Source organism: Hordeum vulgare, chromosome 7H (genome assembly GCF_904849725.1).
Source record: "Hordeum vulgare subsp. vulgare chromosome 7H, MorexV3_pseudomolecules_assembly, whole genome shotgun sequence".
NCBI classification, from domain to species: Eukaryota; Viridiplantae; Streptophyta; class Magnoliopsida; order Poales; family Poaceae; genus Hordeum; species Hordeum vulgare.
In genome coordinates, this window is record NC_058524.1 from 62,453,844 (window position 1) to 62,467,553 (window position 13,710).

General features: G+C 45.2%; 1 protein-coding gene across 1 annotated transcript; it reads right to left on the bottom strand.

The window, feature by feature from the left end:
- Positions 1–10,427: 10,427 nt before the first annotated feature.
- On the bottom strand, positions 10,428–12,256 carry LOC123412172 (UDP-glucuronate 4-epimerase 1-like). Its single transcript, XM_045105111.1, has one exon. It carries the CDS (start codon positions 11,914–11,916, stop codon positions 10,585–10,587), a length of 1,332 nt encoding a protein of 443 aa, XP_044961046.1. The 5' UTR covers positions 11,917–12,256; the 3' UTR covers positions 10,428–10,584.
- Positions 12,257–13,710: the final 1,454 nt, after the last annotated feature.

The window sequence follows — 13,710 nt, forward strand, 5'->3', positions numbered from 1 at the left end:
TGTCTGCGGCGTCTTCATTCTCACATTCTGGTAGGTTGAAATGTGACATGAGATCATTCCAAAGATTATCTTTGTACCTTTCGGCGACATAGTCACTATGGGCTGCCCCTTTGCGCTTGTTCCACTCCCGAACGCTGATCGGGATGTGATCCCTAACGAGAACTCCGCATTGCTTCTTGAATGTGTCAGCAGCATTCTTAGGAAGCTTGGGTTCGCCCGTAGGCATTATCACCTCAAAGGTGTAATGCGTCCGTGCATCCAACTTTCTAGTCGGGCCTCATTTCGTAGATTTGCTCGATGTGGAGGCCTAAGAGGGAGAAACATTCATCAAATGAATGTATATGTATACAATATAGAGCTATCTCCAATATTTTTCATATATTACAAGTGATTGTCGAACTTCATATGTATACCTCGCCGGACTTTATTATTTCTTCACTGGCTTCTCCACCGGCTTCTCCATCAGTGGAGCTATCACCTTCTCCGTCATTGGACCTATCTCCTGCCCCATCGGCTTCATCTTCGTGTCGCTCGACCTCCATTCCATATCCGGAGTCGTTTAGATATGACGTCAGAGATTCGGCTGGTTCAACGTCGGGGCCGTCTTTGATTATATCTTTGAGAAGTTCTTCCTCTTCGAGGTTCCTGATATGTGGATCCATAGTTCTGCAAAAAAACGGACATTTGATTAACTAATAAACTAACAAACTATATAAGAGGGGTTGGAAACTTCGAAGGCTCGTTTTATATAGGAGGACCTTTAGTCCCGGGTCTTGGCTAGAACCTAAACTCTAAAATACCAGCCGGGCGGAGCCCAGTCCCGGACACTTAAGCATATACAATAGCAAAATTAAACTAGTTATATTAATTTTCTTCCTAAAAATAAACTATTAACACTTAAGCATATACAATAGAAAAATTAAACTATTAACACTTAAGCATATACAATAGCAAAATTAAGCAATAATCTAAGAAACACTATTAACACTTAAGCATATACACTATACAATAGCAAAATTAAATGACAAAAAAAATATTTCTTCTTCTTGTAACCCTAAACTAATTTTTCCTCTTCTTCTATTTCTCCTCTTCTTCTACTTCTTCTTTTACTTTTCTACGTCTCCTCTTCTTCTACTACTTCTCCTCTCCTCTTCTTCTATTTTTCCTCTTCTTCTCCTCTCCTCCTCTTCTTATTCTCCTTTTTCTTCTTTTCTTCTCCTCCTCTTCTTATTCTCCTTTTTCTTCCTTTCTTCTCCTTTTTCTTCCTTTCTTCCCTTTTTCTTCTTTTCTTCTCCTTTTTCTTCTTTTCTTCTACTTTTCTTCTTTTCTTCTCCTTTTTCTTCCTTCTCCTTTTTCTTCCTTTCTTCTCCTTTTTCTTCCTTTCTTCTCCTTTTTCTTCCTTTCTTCTCCTTTTTCTTCCTTTCTTCTCCTTTTTATTCCTTTCTTCTCCTTTTTCTTCTTTTCTTCTCCTGTTTCTTCTTTGCTTCTCCTTTTTCTTCTTTGCTTGTGCTGGCCGGAGTGTTCGGGAGGAGGGGGCGTGGGGCTTACCGGCCGGAGGTGTCGACGACGCGCGGCGAGGAGGACGGCGGCGCGCGGCGAGGAGGACAGTGACGCGCGGCGAGGAGGACGGCGGCGGTGAGCAGGACGACGGCGACGGTGAGGAGGACGGCAGGCGGCGGCGAGCAAGACGGCGGGCAGCCTGACGGCGTCGTCGAGTTCGTCGCTATTGCCGCGCCGGGCAGGAGAACGAGATGAAGAAGAAGAGAAATGGACGATTTGGGTTCGAAATTTTCTAAGTCCCGCTTATACAGGTGGATCTTTAGTCCCGGGTGGAGCCACGACCCGGGACTAAAGACCCCTTTAGTCCCAGGTGGAGCCACGACCCGGGACTAAAGGCCCTTTTTCGGGCAGACTAAAAGGCGGGAAGCAGGGGCCTTTAGTCCCGGGGCGTGGCAAGAACCGGGACTAAAGGGGGTCTTTAGTCCCGGGTGGAGCCACGCCCCGGGACTAAAGGCCGCCCTTTTTGGCAGACCAGAAGGCGGGAAGCAGGGGCCTTTAGTCCCGGGGCGTGGCAAGAACCGGGACAAGTGTTGCCTATATAAACCCTCGCCCCTGCCCACCATATCCCCTGTTTTTTGGTTGTTGAAGTGTGACCATGCCATGCTCTTGCCACTCTAGTTCATGCACATGATGTGTTCGATGAAATGCCCGAGCCACTCTACTTAAGCTTTCTCCTCTCCAAGCTCGACCTCCAAGCTCCATTTTCCTTAATATTTGTCTAGGTTTGGCCGTGCACCAACTGCGAGCACCACCGTGGTGAGCCTCTTGTTCTTATCTTCTTTTTAAAATCAAAAAAATCTTACTTGTATGATTTAGATACATACTTGTATAAATTACTCACTTTTATTATTTTTTGTTATTATATAGTGCGATGGTTTTGGTATCCGCCTCCGTCGGTCCTCGTCCTGTCTATGATTCGGATGTGGTATATATTATCTTTTATAACTATTTGTTTTATTTAGTGTTTATGACAATTATGACGACCAATGTGACATTTATTTTTTTAATCTAGGAGGTATGTGAACCGGAAATTCCAACCCACATAAAAATTCTTGTCGAGAAGTTAAATTTGGTTGAAAAAGAAAACAAATACTTGAAGAAAAAATTGAAAATAATTGAGGATAAGAATATGGAACTGGAGTTGCATGTCGCCGATGTCATCGATGATCGCAAGATGAAGATCGATGCGATGAGGTTGAAGATGGATGCAATGCGCTTGAAGATGGATAAAATGCGCTTGAAGATTAGGAATATTAGAAAATATGTCATTGATAAAGAGGCTTGGTATTATTATGCTGTTGGGTCAATTGTTACCTTAGTTGCGATTTTGATCGCCTTTGTTGTTGCATTTAAATATTTTACATAGTTGTATGTTGTTTTATGAGAGAACTTTATGTATTTATTTTTTGCAATAATAACATTTGATCACTACTATTCTTTGGCTTTAATGTGATGATGAACTTGTATTAATTTGGTCATATGTTCTGCAATGGTTTTTTGATATATTTAATTTCATAATAGAGATGAATCGCCAATGATAATATTTAATTTCATAATATGCTTTTTTGAACTCCATACTTTTTGTGTGTTCAACAATTTCTGACTTCATTTGGTATATTTCGTGCATTTACTTATTTTTTTGAGCTAGTTGACCCTGAAATTGAAAAGCACTACAAATGAAGTCTGAAAATGTTGAAAGTTGCCATGCTATCATCATTTCACCCACATAGCATGTGTTAAAAAGTTGAGAGGGCTACGACAAAAACTGAATGCACTTCGTGTACAAAACGGACAATCTCTCTCGAAGTATCACGGTTTCGAACGAGAACTCATCTCTTACAAAGGGATTTCATTTTTTTGAACTTATTTGAACTCCATACTTTTTGTGTGTTCAAAATGCATCATTCAAAGGCACATCACAAAATTTCAACAATTTCTGACTTCATTTGGTATATTTCATGCATTTACTTTTTTTTTGAGCTAGTTGACCCTGAAATTGAAAAGCACTACAAATGAACTCTGAAAATGTTGAAAGTTGGCATGCTATCATCATTTCACCCACATAGCATGTGTAAAAAAGTTGAGAGGGCTACGACAAAAACTGGATGCACTTCGTGTACAAAACGGACAATCTCTCTCGAAGTATCAGGGTTTCGAACGAGAACTCATCTCTTACAAAGGGATTTCATTTTTTTTGAACTTATTTTAACTCCATACTTTTTGTGTGTTCAAAATGCACCATTCAAAGGCACATCACAAAATTTCAACAATTTCTGACTTCATTTGGTATATTTCGTGCATTTACTTTTTTTTTTTTGAGCTAGTTCACCCTGAAATTGAAAAGCACTACAAATGAACTCTGAAAATGTTGAAAATTGGCATGCTATCATCATTTCACCCACATAGCATGTGTTAAAAAGTTGAGAGGGATATGACAAAAACTGGATGCACTTCGTGTACAAAACGGACAATCTCTCTCGAAGTATCACGGTTTCGAACAAGAACTCATCTCTTACAAAGGGATTTCATTTTTTTGAACTTATTTGAACTCCATACTTTTTGTGTGTGCAAAATGCACCATTCAAAGGCACATCACAAAATTTCAACAATTTCTGACTTCATTTGGTATATTTCGTGCATTTACTTATTTTTTTTGAGCTAGTTTACCCTGAAATTGAAAAGCACTACAAATGAACTCTGAAAATGTTGAAAGTTGGCATGCTATCATCATTTCACCCACATAGCATGTGTTAAAAAGTTGAGAGGGCTACCACAAAAACTGGATGCACTTCGTGTACAAAACGGACAATCTCTCTCGAAGTATCAGGGTTTCGAACGAGAACTCATCTCTTACAAAGGGATTTCATTTTTTTGAACTTATTTGAACTCCATACTTTTTGTGTGTGCAAAATGCACCATTCAAAGGCACATCACAAAATTTGAACAATTTCTGACTTCATTTGGTATATTTCGTGCATTTACTTTTTTTTTGAGCTAGTTTACCCTGAAATTGAAAAGCACTACAAATGAACTCTGAAAATGTTGAAAGTTGGCATGCTATCATAATTTCACCCACATAGCATGTGTTAAAAAGTTGAGAGGGCTACGACAAAAACTGGATGCACTTCGTGTACAAAACGGACAATCTCTCTCGAAGTATCAGGGTTTCGAACGAGAACTCATCTCTTACATGGATACTATGAAAATGAAAAGTGTTTGAAATTTAGTACATTCCATACATGCATTACATAAAAGGTTTAATACATTATTGCACCAATATTCCTATCTATTATTTCTGTTTTCTTCTGGGTCGTAGCCATGGAGAATCTTTATCATTCAGTAGGATGCTTGGGTCAGTTTTCACTTTGAAGGGCGGAATTTCATGAAACTTATTCTAATCTTCTGACATGTCTGTCTTGTCATCTACTCCCACGATGTTTCTTTTCCGTGAAAGAACTATGTGGCGTTTTGGCTCATCGGACGATATCTTCTTTTGCTGATTTCTTTTTCTCGTTAATGTAGACATGTCCTTCACATAGAAAACCTGAGCGACATCATTGGCTAGGACAAATGGTTCGTCCATGTATGCAAGATTGTTGAGATCCACTGTTGTCATGCCGTACTTTTGGTCTACAACTACCCTGCCTCCTGTCAGCTTCACCCATTTGCACCGAAATAAAGGGATCTTAAAAGTAGGTCCATAGTCAAGTTCCCATATCTCCTCTATGTACCCGTAATATGTTTCCAAACAATACCCATTCTCGTCTGTTGCATCAAAGCGGACACCACTATTTTGGTTGGTGCTCTTTTTATCTTGGGCAACCGTGTAAAATGTATTCCCATTTATCTCATACCCTTGGAAAGTACATATAGTCGAAGATGGTGGCTTGGCCAAACAGTACAGCTCATCTCCAACGGTGTCGTCATTCATGAGATGTGTCTGCAACCAACTGCCGAAAGTCTTATCGTGTTCCCCTTTAATCCAAGAGTCAGCCTTCCCCCGGTTTTCGGAGCGTAGAATATTCTTGTGTCTCACGATATACGGAGCCACCACGGTGAAATTGTGTACAACTGTGTAGTGTGCTTGAGAGAAAGAATGCCCGTCCATACATACGTTTGCTTTCCTTCCTAGTGTGCCTTTTCCTGTCAGCCTACCCTCATACCGAGATTCAGGAACACCAATCGGCTTAAGGTCAGGAAGAAAGTCCACACAAAACTCAATGACCTCCTCTGTTCCATAGCCCTTGGAAATGCTTCCTTCTGGCCTAGCACGGTTACGAACATATTTCTTTAAGACTCCCATAAACCTCTCGAAGGGGAACATATTGTGTAGAAACACAGGAACGAGAATTCTAATCTCTTCGACTCGGTGAACTAGGAGGTGTGTCATTATATTGAAGAAGGATGGCGGGAACAACAACTCAAAGCTGACCAGACATTGGACCACATCAATCTGTAACCCTGATAGACTTTCTCGATCGATTACCTTCTGAGAAATTGCATTGAGGAATGCACATACCTTCACAATTGCCAGGTGAACATTTTCCGGTAGAATTCCCCTCAATGCAACCGGAAGCAATTGCGTCATAAGCACGTGGCGGTCATGAGACTTTAGGTTTTGGAATTTTTTGTCTTTCATATTTACGATTCCCTTTATATTCGACGAGAAGCCAGTCGGGACCTTGATACTAAACAGGACTTCAAAGAAGATTTCCTTCTCTTCCTTAGTAAGAGCGTAGCTGGCACACCCTTCAAACTGCCGTGGATGCATGCCATCTCTTCCTTCATGACATTCCTGGTCCTCCCGTGCTTCCGGTGTATCTTTTGACTTCCCATACAAGCCCAGGAAGCCTAGAATATTCACGCAGAGATTCTTCGTCAGGTGCATCACGTCGATTACCGAGCGGACCTCATGGACTTCCCAGTAGGGTAGCTCCCAAAATATAGATTTCTTCTTGCACATGGGTACGCGCTTATCAGGGCCGTTAGGAACAGGTTGGCTGCCAGGACCCTTTCCAAAGATTACTTTTAAATCTTTGACCATATCAAATACTTCAGCACCAGTACGGATGACAGGCTTCCCCCGGGGTTCTGCCTTGCCATTGAAATGCTTGCCTTTTTTCTTTAAGGGATGCTTGGGCGGAAGAAAACGACGATTGTACGGATACACATTCTTCCTACAGTTGTCGAGATATATACTTTCTGTCTCATCCAAATAGTGCGTGCATGCATTGTATCCCTTGTTTGACTGTCCTGAAATGTTACTAAGAGCAGGCCAATCATTGATGGTTACGAAAAGCAACGCTCGAAGGTCAAATTCCTCTTGTTTGTGCTCGTCCCACACACGCACACCTGGTTCGGCCCACAGCTGTAAAAGTTCATCAACTAAGGGCCTTAGGTACACATCAATATCGTTGTCGGGTTGCTTTGGACCTTGTATAAGAACTGGCATCATAATGAACTTCCGCTTCATGCACAACCAAGGAGGAAGGTTGTAGATACATAGAGTAACGGGCCAGGTGCTGTGGCTGCAACTCTGCTCCCCAAAAGGATTCATGCCATCTGTACTCAGACCTAACCATAAGTTCCTTGCGTCAGCTGCAAATCTCGGGAACTCTCTCTCGATTTTTCTCCACTGCCGACCATCAGCGGTGTGCCTCAACTTATCGTCTTTCATACGATCTTCCATGTGCCATCGCAACAACTTCGCATGATCTTTATTTCTGAACAGACGTTTCAACCGTGGTATTATAGGAGCATACCACATCACCTTGGCAGGAACCCTCTTCCTGGGTGGCTCGCCCTCAATATCACCAGGGTCATCTTTTCTGATCTTATACCGCGATGCAGTGCATACCGGGCATTTATCCATATTCTCGTACTTCTCACCGCGGTAGAGGATGCAGTCATTAGGGCATGCATGTATCTTCTGCACGTCTAATCCTAGAGGGCAGACAAGCTTCTTTGCTTCGTACGTGCTGGCGGGCAATTCGTTCTTTCTTGGAAGCATCTTCTTCATCAGTACCAGCAACTTTTCGAATGACGAGTCAGTCACACCGGTCTCTGCCTTCCACTTCAGCAATTCCAGTGTGCTACCCAGCTTCTTCTGGCCATCTTCACAAGTTGGGTACAACAATTTGTTGTGGTCCTGTAACATCTGCTCGAACTGCAACCTCTCCTTTTCTGTGTCGCAACCTTGCCGTGCATCAGAAATGACCCGGCCAAGATCATCAGCGGGCTCATCTGGTTCCCGTTCTTCATCCTGATCTTCTTCTTCATTGTCTTCCATTGCGGTATCAGCATACTCAGGGAACATAGATCGGTAGTTGTCATCATCGTTCTCTTCTTCTTCATCGTCGTCTTCCATCATAACCCCTCTTTCTCCATGCTTGGTCCAAACATTATAGCCCGACATAAAACCGGACCGAAGCAGGTGGCTCTGAATGACTCTTGAGGAAGTGTAATCCTTCTCATTCCGACATTCAACACATGGACAAAACATATAGCCACCACCATGCTTGTTCGCATCGGCTGCATCTCGAAAAGAATGCACACCTTCTCTGTAAGCGGTTGTGCGTCGATCACCGTACATCCATGGATGGCTCATCTGCATTATACGACAGTATATCAAATACAATCACGATCCTAAAAATTAGTACCGCACGGTCTAAACGAGGAAATATAGTTGCTAACCTTTTAGAATAAGTAGAAATAAAGAGGAAGAGGTTTAAGCGTGGCTCAGGCATCTCATATCGTAGTTGTGTTCGGTGAACTGAAGCGGCATCGCTCTAACACACATTTCAACAAACACCTCTAGTACATCAAAAAAAGTGGAGAGCAAGCACCCACCCACAATCCTCCATCCAAGAAAAATGCAACGAAGAGGGGACAGGGGGGCTGTGCTATATATAGGCAGAGGACTTTAGTCCCGGTTTGAGACACAAACCGGGACTAAAGGTGGCGCACATGCGGGCTGCCCACCGCGTAGCCCTTTAGTCCCGGTTTGGGACACGAACCGAGACTAAAGGCTCCTTACGGGCCGGGACTAAAACCTCGAGGGAGGATATGAGAATTGGGGCGACGTGGTCGGGCCTTTAGTCCCGGCCCAGAGGCAGGCCGGGACTAAAGGGTCCCGGCCAAAGGCCCGTTTCTACTAGTGATAACTCGTAAGGCCCTATTTAGGAGGACTATAGAGTTTCACAATTGTACAAATTTCCATGGTAAGCTTGCTTAGCCCGAGGTTTACGTTATCTACTTGGATAGCTAGCTTTACTAAGACAAGAAACCCAGTGAACAGGCTGCAGTGACAAAACAAAATTTAAGTTGATAAGAGACTTTTTTGAGTTAAGTACCATTCTATGACAACAACAAAAATTGTTATGAAAAAGTGATTTATCATAGCGAACAAATAGTGACACTTCCAAGAATAAACCAACATCTAATGAACATTTTAATTACATGAATTTATGTATCACCTAGAGGAGCTTGTTAGTCATGGTTTTGTTGATAATCTTAAGACAATAGTTCCAGAAGTTCGATGGCACCATTTTCCTTGAGCATAAGAGTAGTAGTAACAAAATTTAACCTCGACATATCTAAAGAACGATTCTTAAAGGCCTCTAACTAGAGCCATGAAATCTAACATCTTTTTTTTGAGACAGAGGGGCCTGGAGGGGAGAATGATCAGAAAACAAGATTTAGTCAGGTAATTAAATAGATATGCGATAATTCAAGTCTGAGCTCAGGCTCATCTTCACCCGACGAACAGTTAAACAAAAAATAGGAGAAAACTCAAGGATATCTCATATTTTTTAAAATCCAAGATGCTCGCCTATGCAAGATGCATATAAATTTTGGTGGTGTTTGGACACCTGACAAGGTCGAGTAAAAAAATCTGGTCCAAATAGTGCATCTTTCCAAAGTTTCTTTCAAAGCCAAATCTTGTTATTTCTGCCACGACCTCCTAGAATGTCCAAACATCCCCAAAATATTGCACTCACATTGTGCACACGAGAATCTTGGTTGATAAAAAAATCAGTTTTTTTTTAATTTTCTTGCTATTGTTATTGATCTTATTGTTCATCAGCGAGAGCATCCAGGCCTGGGAGCCTAATCGCCACACTCCGAGATATGGTTTTATTGTATCCAGAAGCAACTTTCAGCATGTAATCAGAGTCATCACTGATTTTTAGCACAATAAGATAGTTTTTCCGCATTTCTTCGGTTAGCAATAACATCAAAATAGATAGTGTTTCTATCCTCTCTTTAAATTCCACATAATTTTGTATTCACAAAGAGACCACTATCCTCTGCCCCACGGATACAAAACGCTCCCTGTCGCATTTGTTGAAGAAAGACATTAGAGTTACTCCATGTATGATTGGATTTTTTTTTCACGTTTTTGTTGTCCGATGATGACTTGTGACAAGTCTGAAGCAGAATTTTGTATTTCATCTTGTTGTGTGCATGGAGGATGCAGATGCCCGGAGGTTTTGCTGGAGACTACATGTGTCAAATTAGTTCACAAGTAAGAGCAAACTACCGAGCGTTCAGTAAACGTTGTGGGGGCGCGCGCATGTGTGTTTATATTGTATTCCCTCCGTTCCTAAATATAAGTCTTTTTAGAGATTTCACTAAGGAACTACATACGAAGCAAAATAAATGAATATATACTCTAAAGTATGTCTATATACATCCGTATGTAGTCTTTTAATAAAATCTCTTAAAAGACTTATATTTAGGAACGGAAGGAGTAATCGGTTTCAAAAACAATTAAGAGCAATACTTGCCGGACTATTTTTTATAAACTCAAAAACTTTCGGTCTATCCATCAACTGTCAACTTGTTGGGCCTGCCTGCAAAGAAAAGAATTTCTCCTTGTATTTCCTCATCATACATTAAAGAAACAAGAATGGTCAGTCTTCGATCAGAGAGTGGAGGACCCAGCCACGCAAAAAAAAAACATACAAATGCACTACGTATGATATACACCAACGCTCCCCTAATATATACCATGACGAGTCATCACAAGTTGTTGAAGGCCTGCGTGCCCCGGTTGTAGCCGTAGTAGGAGAGGTACCACCGGACGAACTTCTTGAGCCCCATCTCGAGGCTGGTGGTGGGCTTGTACCCTAGCTGCTCCCGCGCCAGGCTGATGTTGGCGTGCGTGAAGGGCACGTCCCCGTTCCCGGGCATCTCCACCACGTTCCTCTTGGCGTTCACCCGGAGGTACCTCTCCAGGATCGACACCAGCGTCGGCACCGTCACCGGCGCCGTGTTCCCCAGGTTGAAGATCCTGTACGGCGCCGGCCCGCGCTTCCTCCCGCCCGTCCCCGTGCTCCGCCCCGCCGTGTCGAGCGACGCCAGGCACCCCCGCACGATGTCGTCGATGTAGGTGAAGTCCCGGGCCAGGTCGACGTGGTCCCTGCCCCGGTACACCGTGATTGGCTTCCCCTGGAGGATGTTCCGGGTGAAGGAGAAGTAGGCCATGTCCGGCCGCCCCCAGGGCCCGTACACGGTGAAGAAGCGGAGGCCGGTGACCGACAGGCCGTAGATGTGGTTGTAGGTGTGGGTGATCTCCTCGCCGGCCTTCTTGGTGGCCGCGTAGAGGGACGCCGGCCGGTCCGTGCGGTGCGCCTCCGAGAAGGGCACCGCGTTGTTGAGCCCGTACACGGAGGAGGAGGACGCCCACACCACGGCCGGCTGCGGGTCGGCCTCCTTGCACGCCTCGAGGAGGGACACCAGCCCGGCGATGTTGGAGTGCACGTACGACGCCGGGTTCTCCATGGCGTACCGCACCCCGGCCTGCGCCGCCAGGTGGAGGACGTGGGTGAAGGGCACCACGTCGAAGAGCTTGGTGAGGAGGCGGCCGTCGTTGATGTCGCCCTCCACCACGAACACGCCGTGCGACGCCAGCAGCGCCCGCCGGGCCTTCTTGAGCGACGGGTCGTAGTACTTGTTGAAGTTGTCGATGCCGACCACGCCGTCGCCGCGCTTCCGGAGGGCCAGCGAGCAGTGCGTGCCCACGAACCCGGCGGCGCCGGTCACCAGCACGGACAGCCCCGCGCCCTCCGCCGACCCGGGCGGCCGGCGGGGCGACGCCGACGCGCGGATCTGCCGCTCCCAGTGCAGCCCGCCCCAGGACGCGGCGAAGTAGCGGGACGAGGTGTCGACGAAGGAGTGGAAGCTGAGGTACGTGGCCGTCATGGCCACGAGGAAGAGCGCCCACAGGAACATGGTGCCCGTGGAGGCGAAGCACCGGTGCAGCTGCCGGGTCATGGCCCCCGCCCGCTCGATCTTCACCTTGCCCGGCGTCGACGGCAGCATGTCCTCCTCCTCCTCGGCTACCACCCGCATCCTCTGCTCATGCAAGCAAATGAAGAAAAAGAAAGAGGAGACCAACGGGCGGCCGGCCGGCCGGCGGCGGCGGCGCGCTCCTCTTATCGATGTGATCGGTCGGTCGGTCGGTCGTGTCGACCGCAGCAGCGCTCGACCACGGTCAGCTGCTCGTCGCAACAAAGGATGGAATGTGTGCCTCCGCTGAGGTGGTCGATCTCGTTGCGCGAGCGCTGTCGCCGATCATTCTCGTTCCAAGAAATTCCCGGCGCCTGCTTAGGAGGGCGTGGGTTATAAATAGCGTGGTTTTGTGTTTCGGGGCTCGGCGATGTTGGTGGACATCCCTGTAATTTAGCCTGGTTTATTTTTAGCCTCCTGTGTGAAGACAAGGGGAAGACAAGAGAAGAATGGATACTCTTGTCTTGTTTGCTCTGCTCACGCCTCACGGCATTGGCATACACATGTGTGTGAGCTCTTTTGTGGAAGAGCAGACCAGAAGACTTGTTTGCTCTGCTCACTATACATATGTGTGAGCTCATTTGTAGAAGTTTGGGATATATAACATCGATAAAATGTGAAATAGCTAAAAGAAAATCTATCATAATAGGGGTGACAGTCGGTAAAAAAGTTACCACAATTAAGAGAGCCAACAAAAAGTTATCACTTCTATGGTAACTTTTTGCAAAGAACTACGTACCGCTTCCACTTAGTGACGATTTAAATGTGTTTATGACAACGAGGCCCATCCCTTCGTACGATAGTCAATGGACAGTGATATGCGCCGGTCGACCGGCTCAGACTTTTTCGCCCGTCTTGTGCACACCGTCCGATTGGACAAGAGACAGTCGTCAGATTTAACTCTCCTCTCCCCACGAGTCAACTCTTTTCTTCTTCAGATTGCACCACCCGCCCTCGCAAAAAAACACCTCCAACACCAGCGGATTCCGACCTTCGGGCCGCCCGCCGTCGCCCTCTCGTCGGGCGGAGCGCCATGGATGCAGCTCCGCCGCTCGCGGTCGCCATGGATGGATCTTGCACCCGCCGCTTGCGCACGCCATGGATGCAGCTCCGCCTCGCTGACGCATAATGAATGTAGCAAAAAAAATATGTCGATTGTAGCAAAATAGAAGAACAGTTGCAGTAAAATCAAATCGCCGCCGCTGGCGATCTCAGCTTCGGCGTGATTGATGTAGAAAAAAATGTATAATGGTTGTAGCATTTTTTCCATCATGGTTGCAGCTCGGTCATGCCAACGCTTGTAGCAAAAAAATACAATTGCAACAAAATAGAACGACGGATGTAGCAAATTTGTATAATGGTTGTAGCATTTTTTCATCATGGTTGTAGCTCAGCCATGCTAACGCTTGTACCAAAATTTCCGTTATCGGTTGTAGTAAAATTTTGACACGGTTGTAGTAAAAATCGCTGGATGACCACAGCTACAACTCCGACGAACTTTGGTTTCAACTCAGACAGACGTGGTTGTAGTCTTTTTTATCAACGGTTGTAGCTTTTTTTTGAACACTTGTAGCTTTTGGGGTAAGTGATTGTAGCATTCGCAACACCATCTCTGCAGATCCTCGTGCAACAACCTCACATATCGGCCAAGGGATCACCCACCCCTTGAGGCCTTGCTGTTTGTAGCTCCTCCGTCTGCCGGTTGCAGATGACCCTCCGTTTCGCTGGATGTACCATGGATCTGACGAAAAACGAGATGGATCTGAGGGATACGAGAGGAAGAAGAAGCGGAGAAGATAGAAGAAAAAGCGAGCGTCAATGCCAGCGTGTCTCCGCGTGAATAAGGGAGCGAGCGAT

Bases quoted from the DNA above. Each gene is read 5' to 3' on its own strand.
- LOC123412172 (XM_045105111.1), bottom strand. From the start codon at position 11,916: ATGCGGGTGGTAGCCGAGGAGGAGGAGGACATGCTGCCGTCGACGCCG.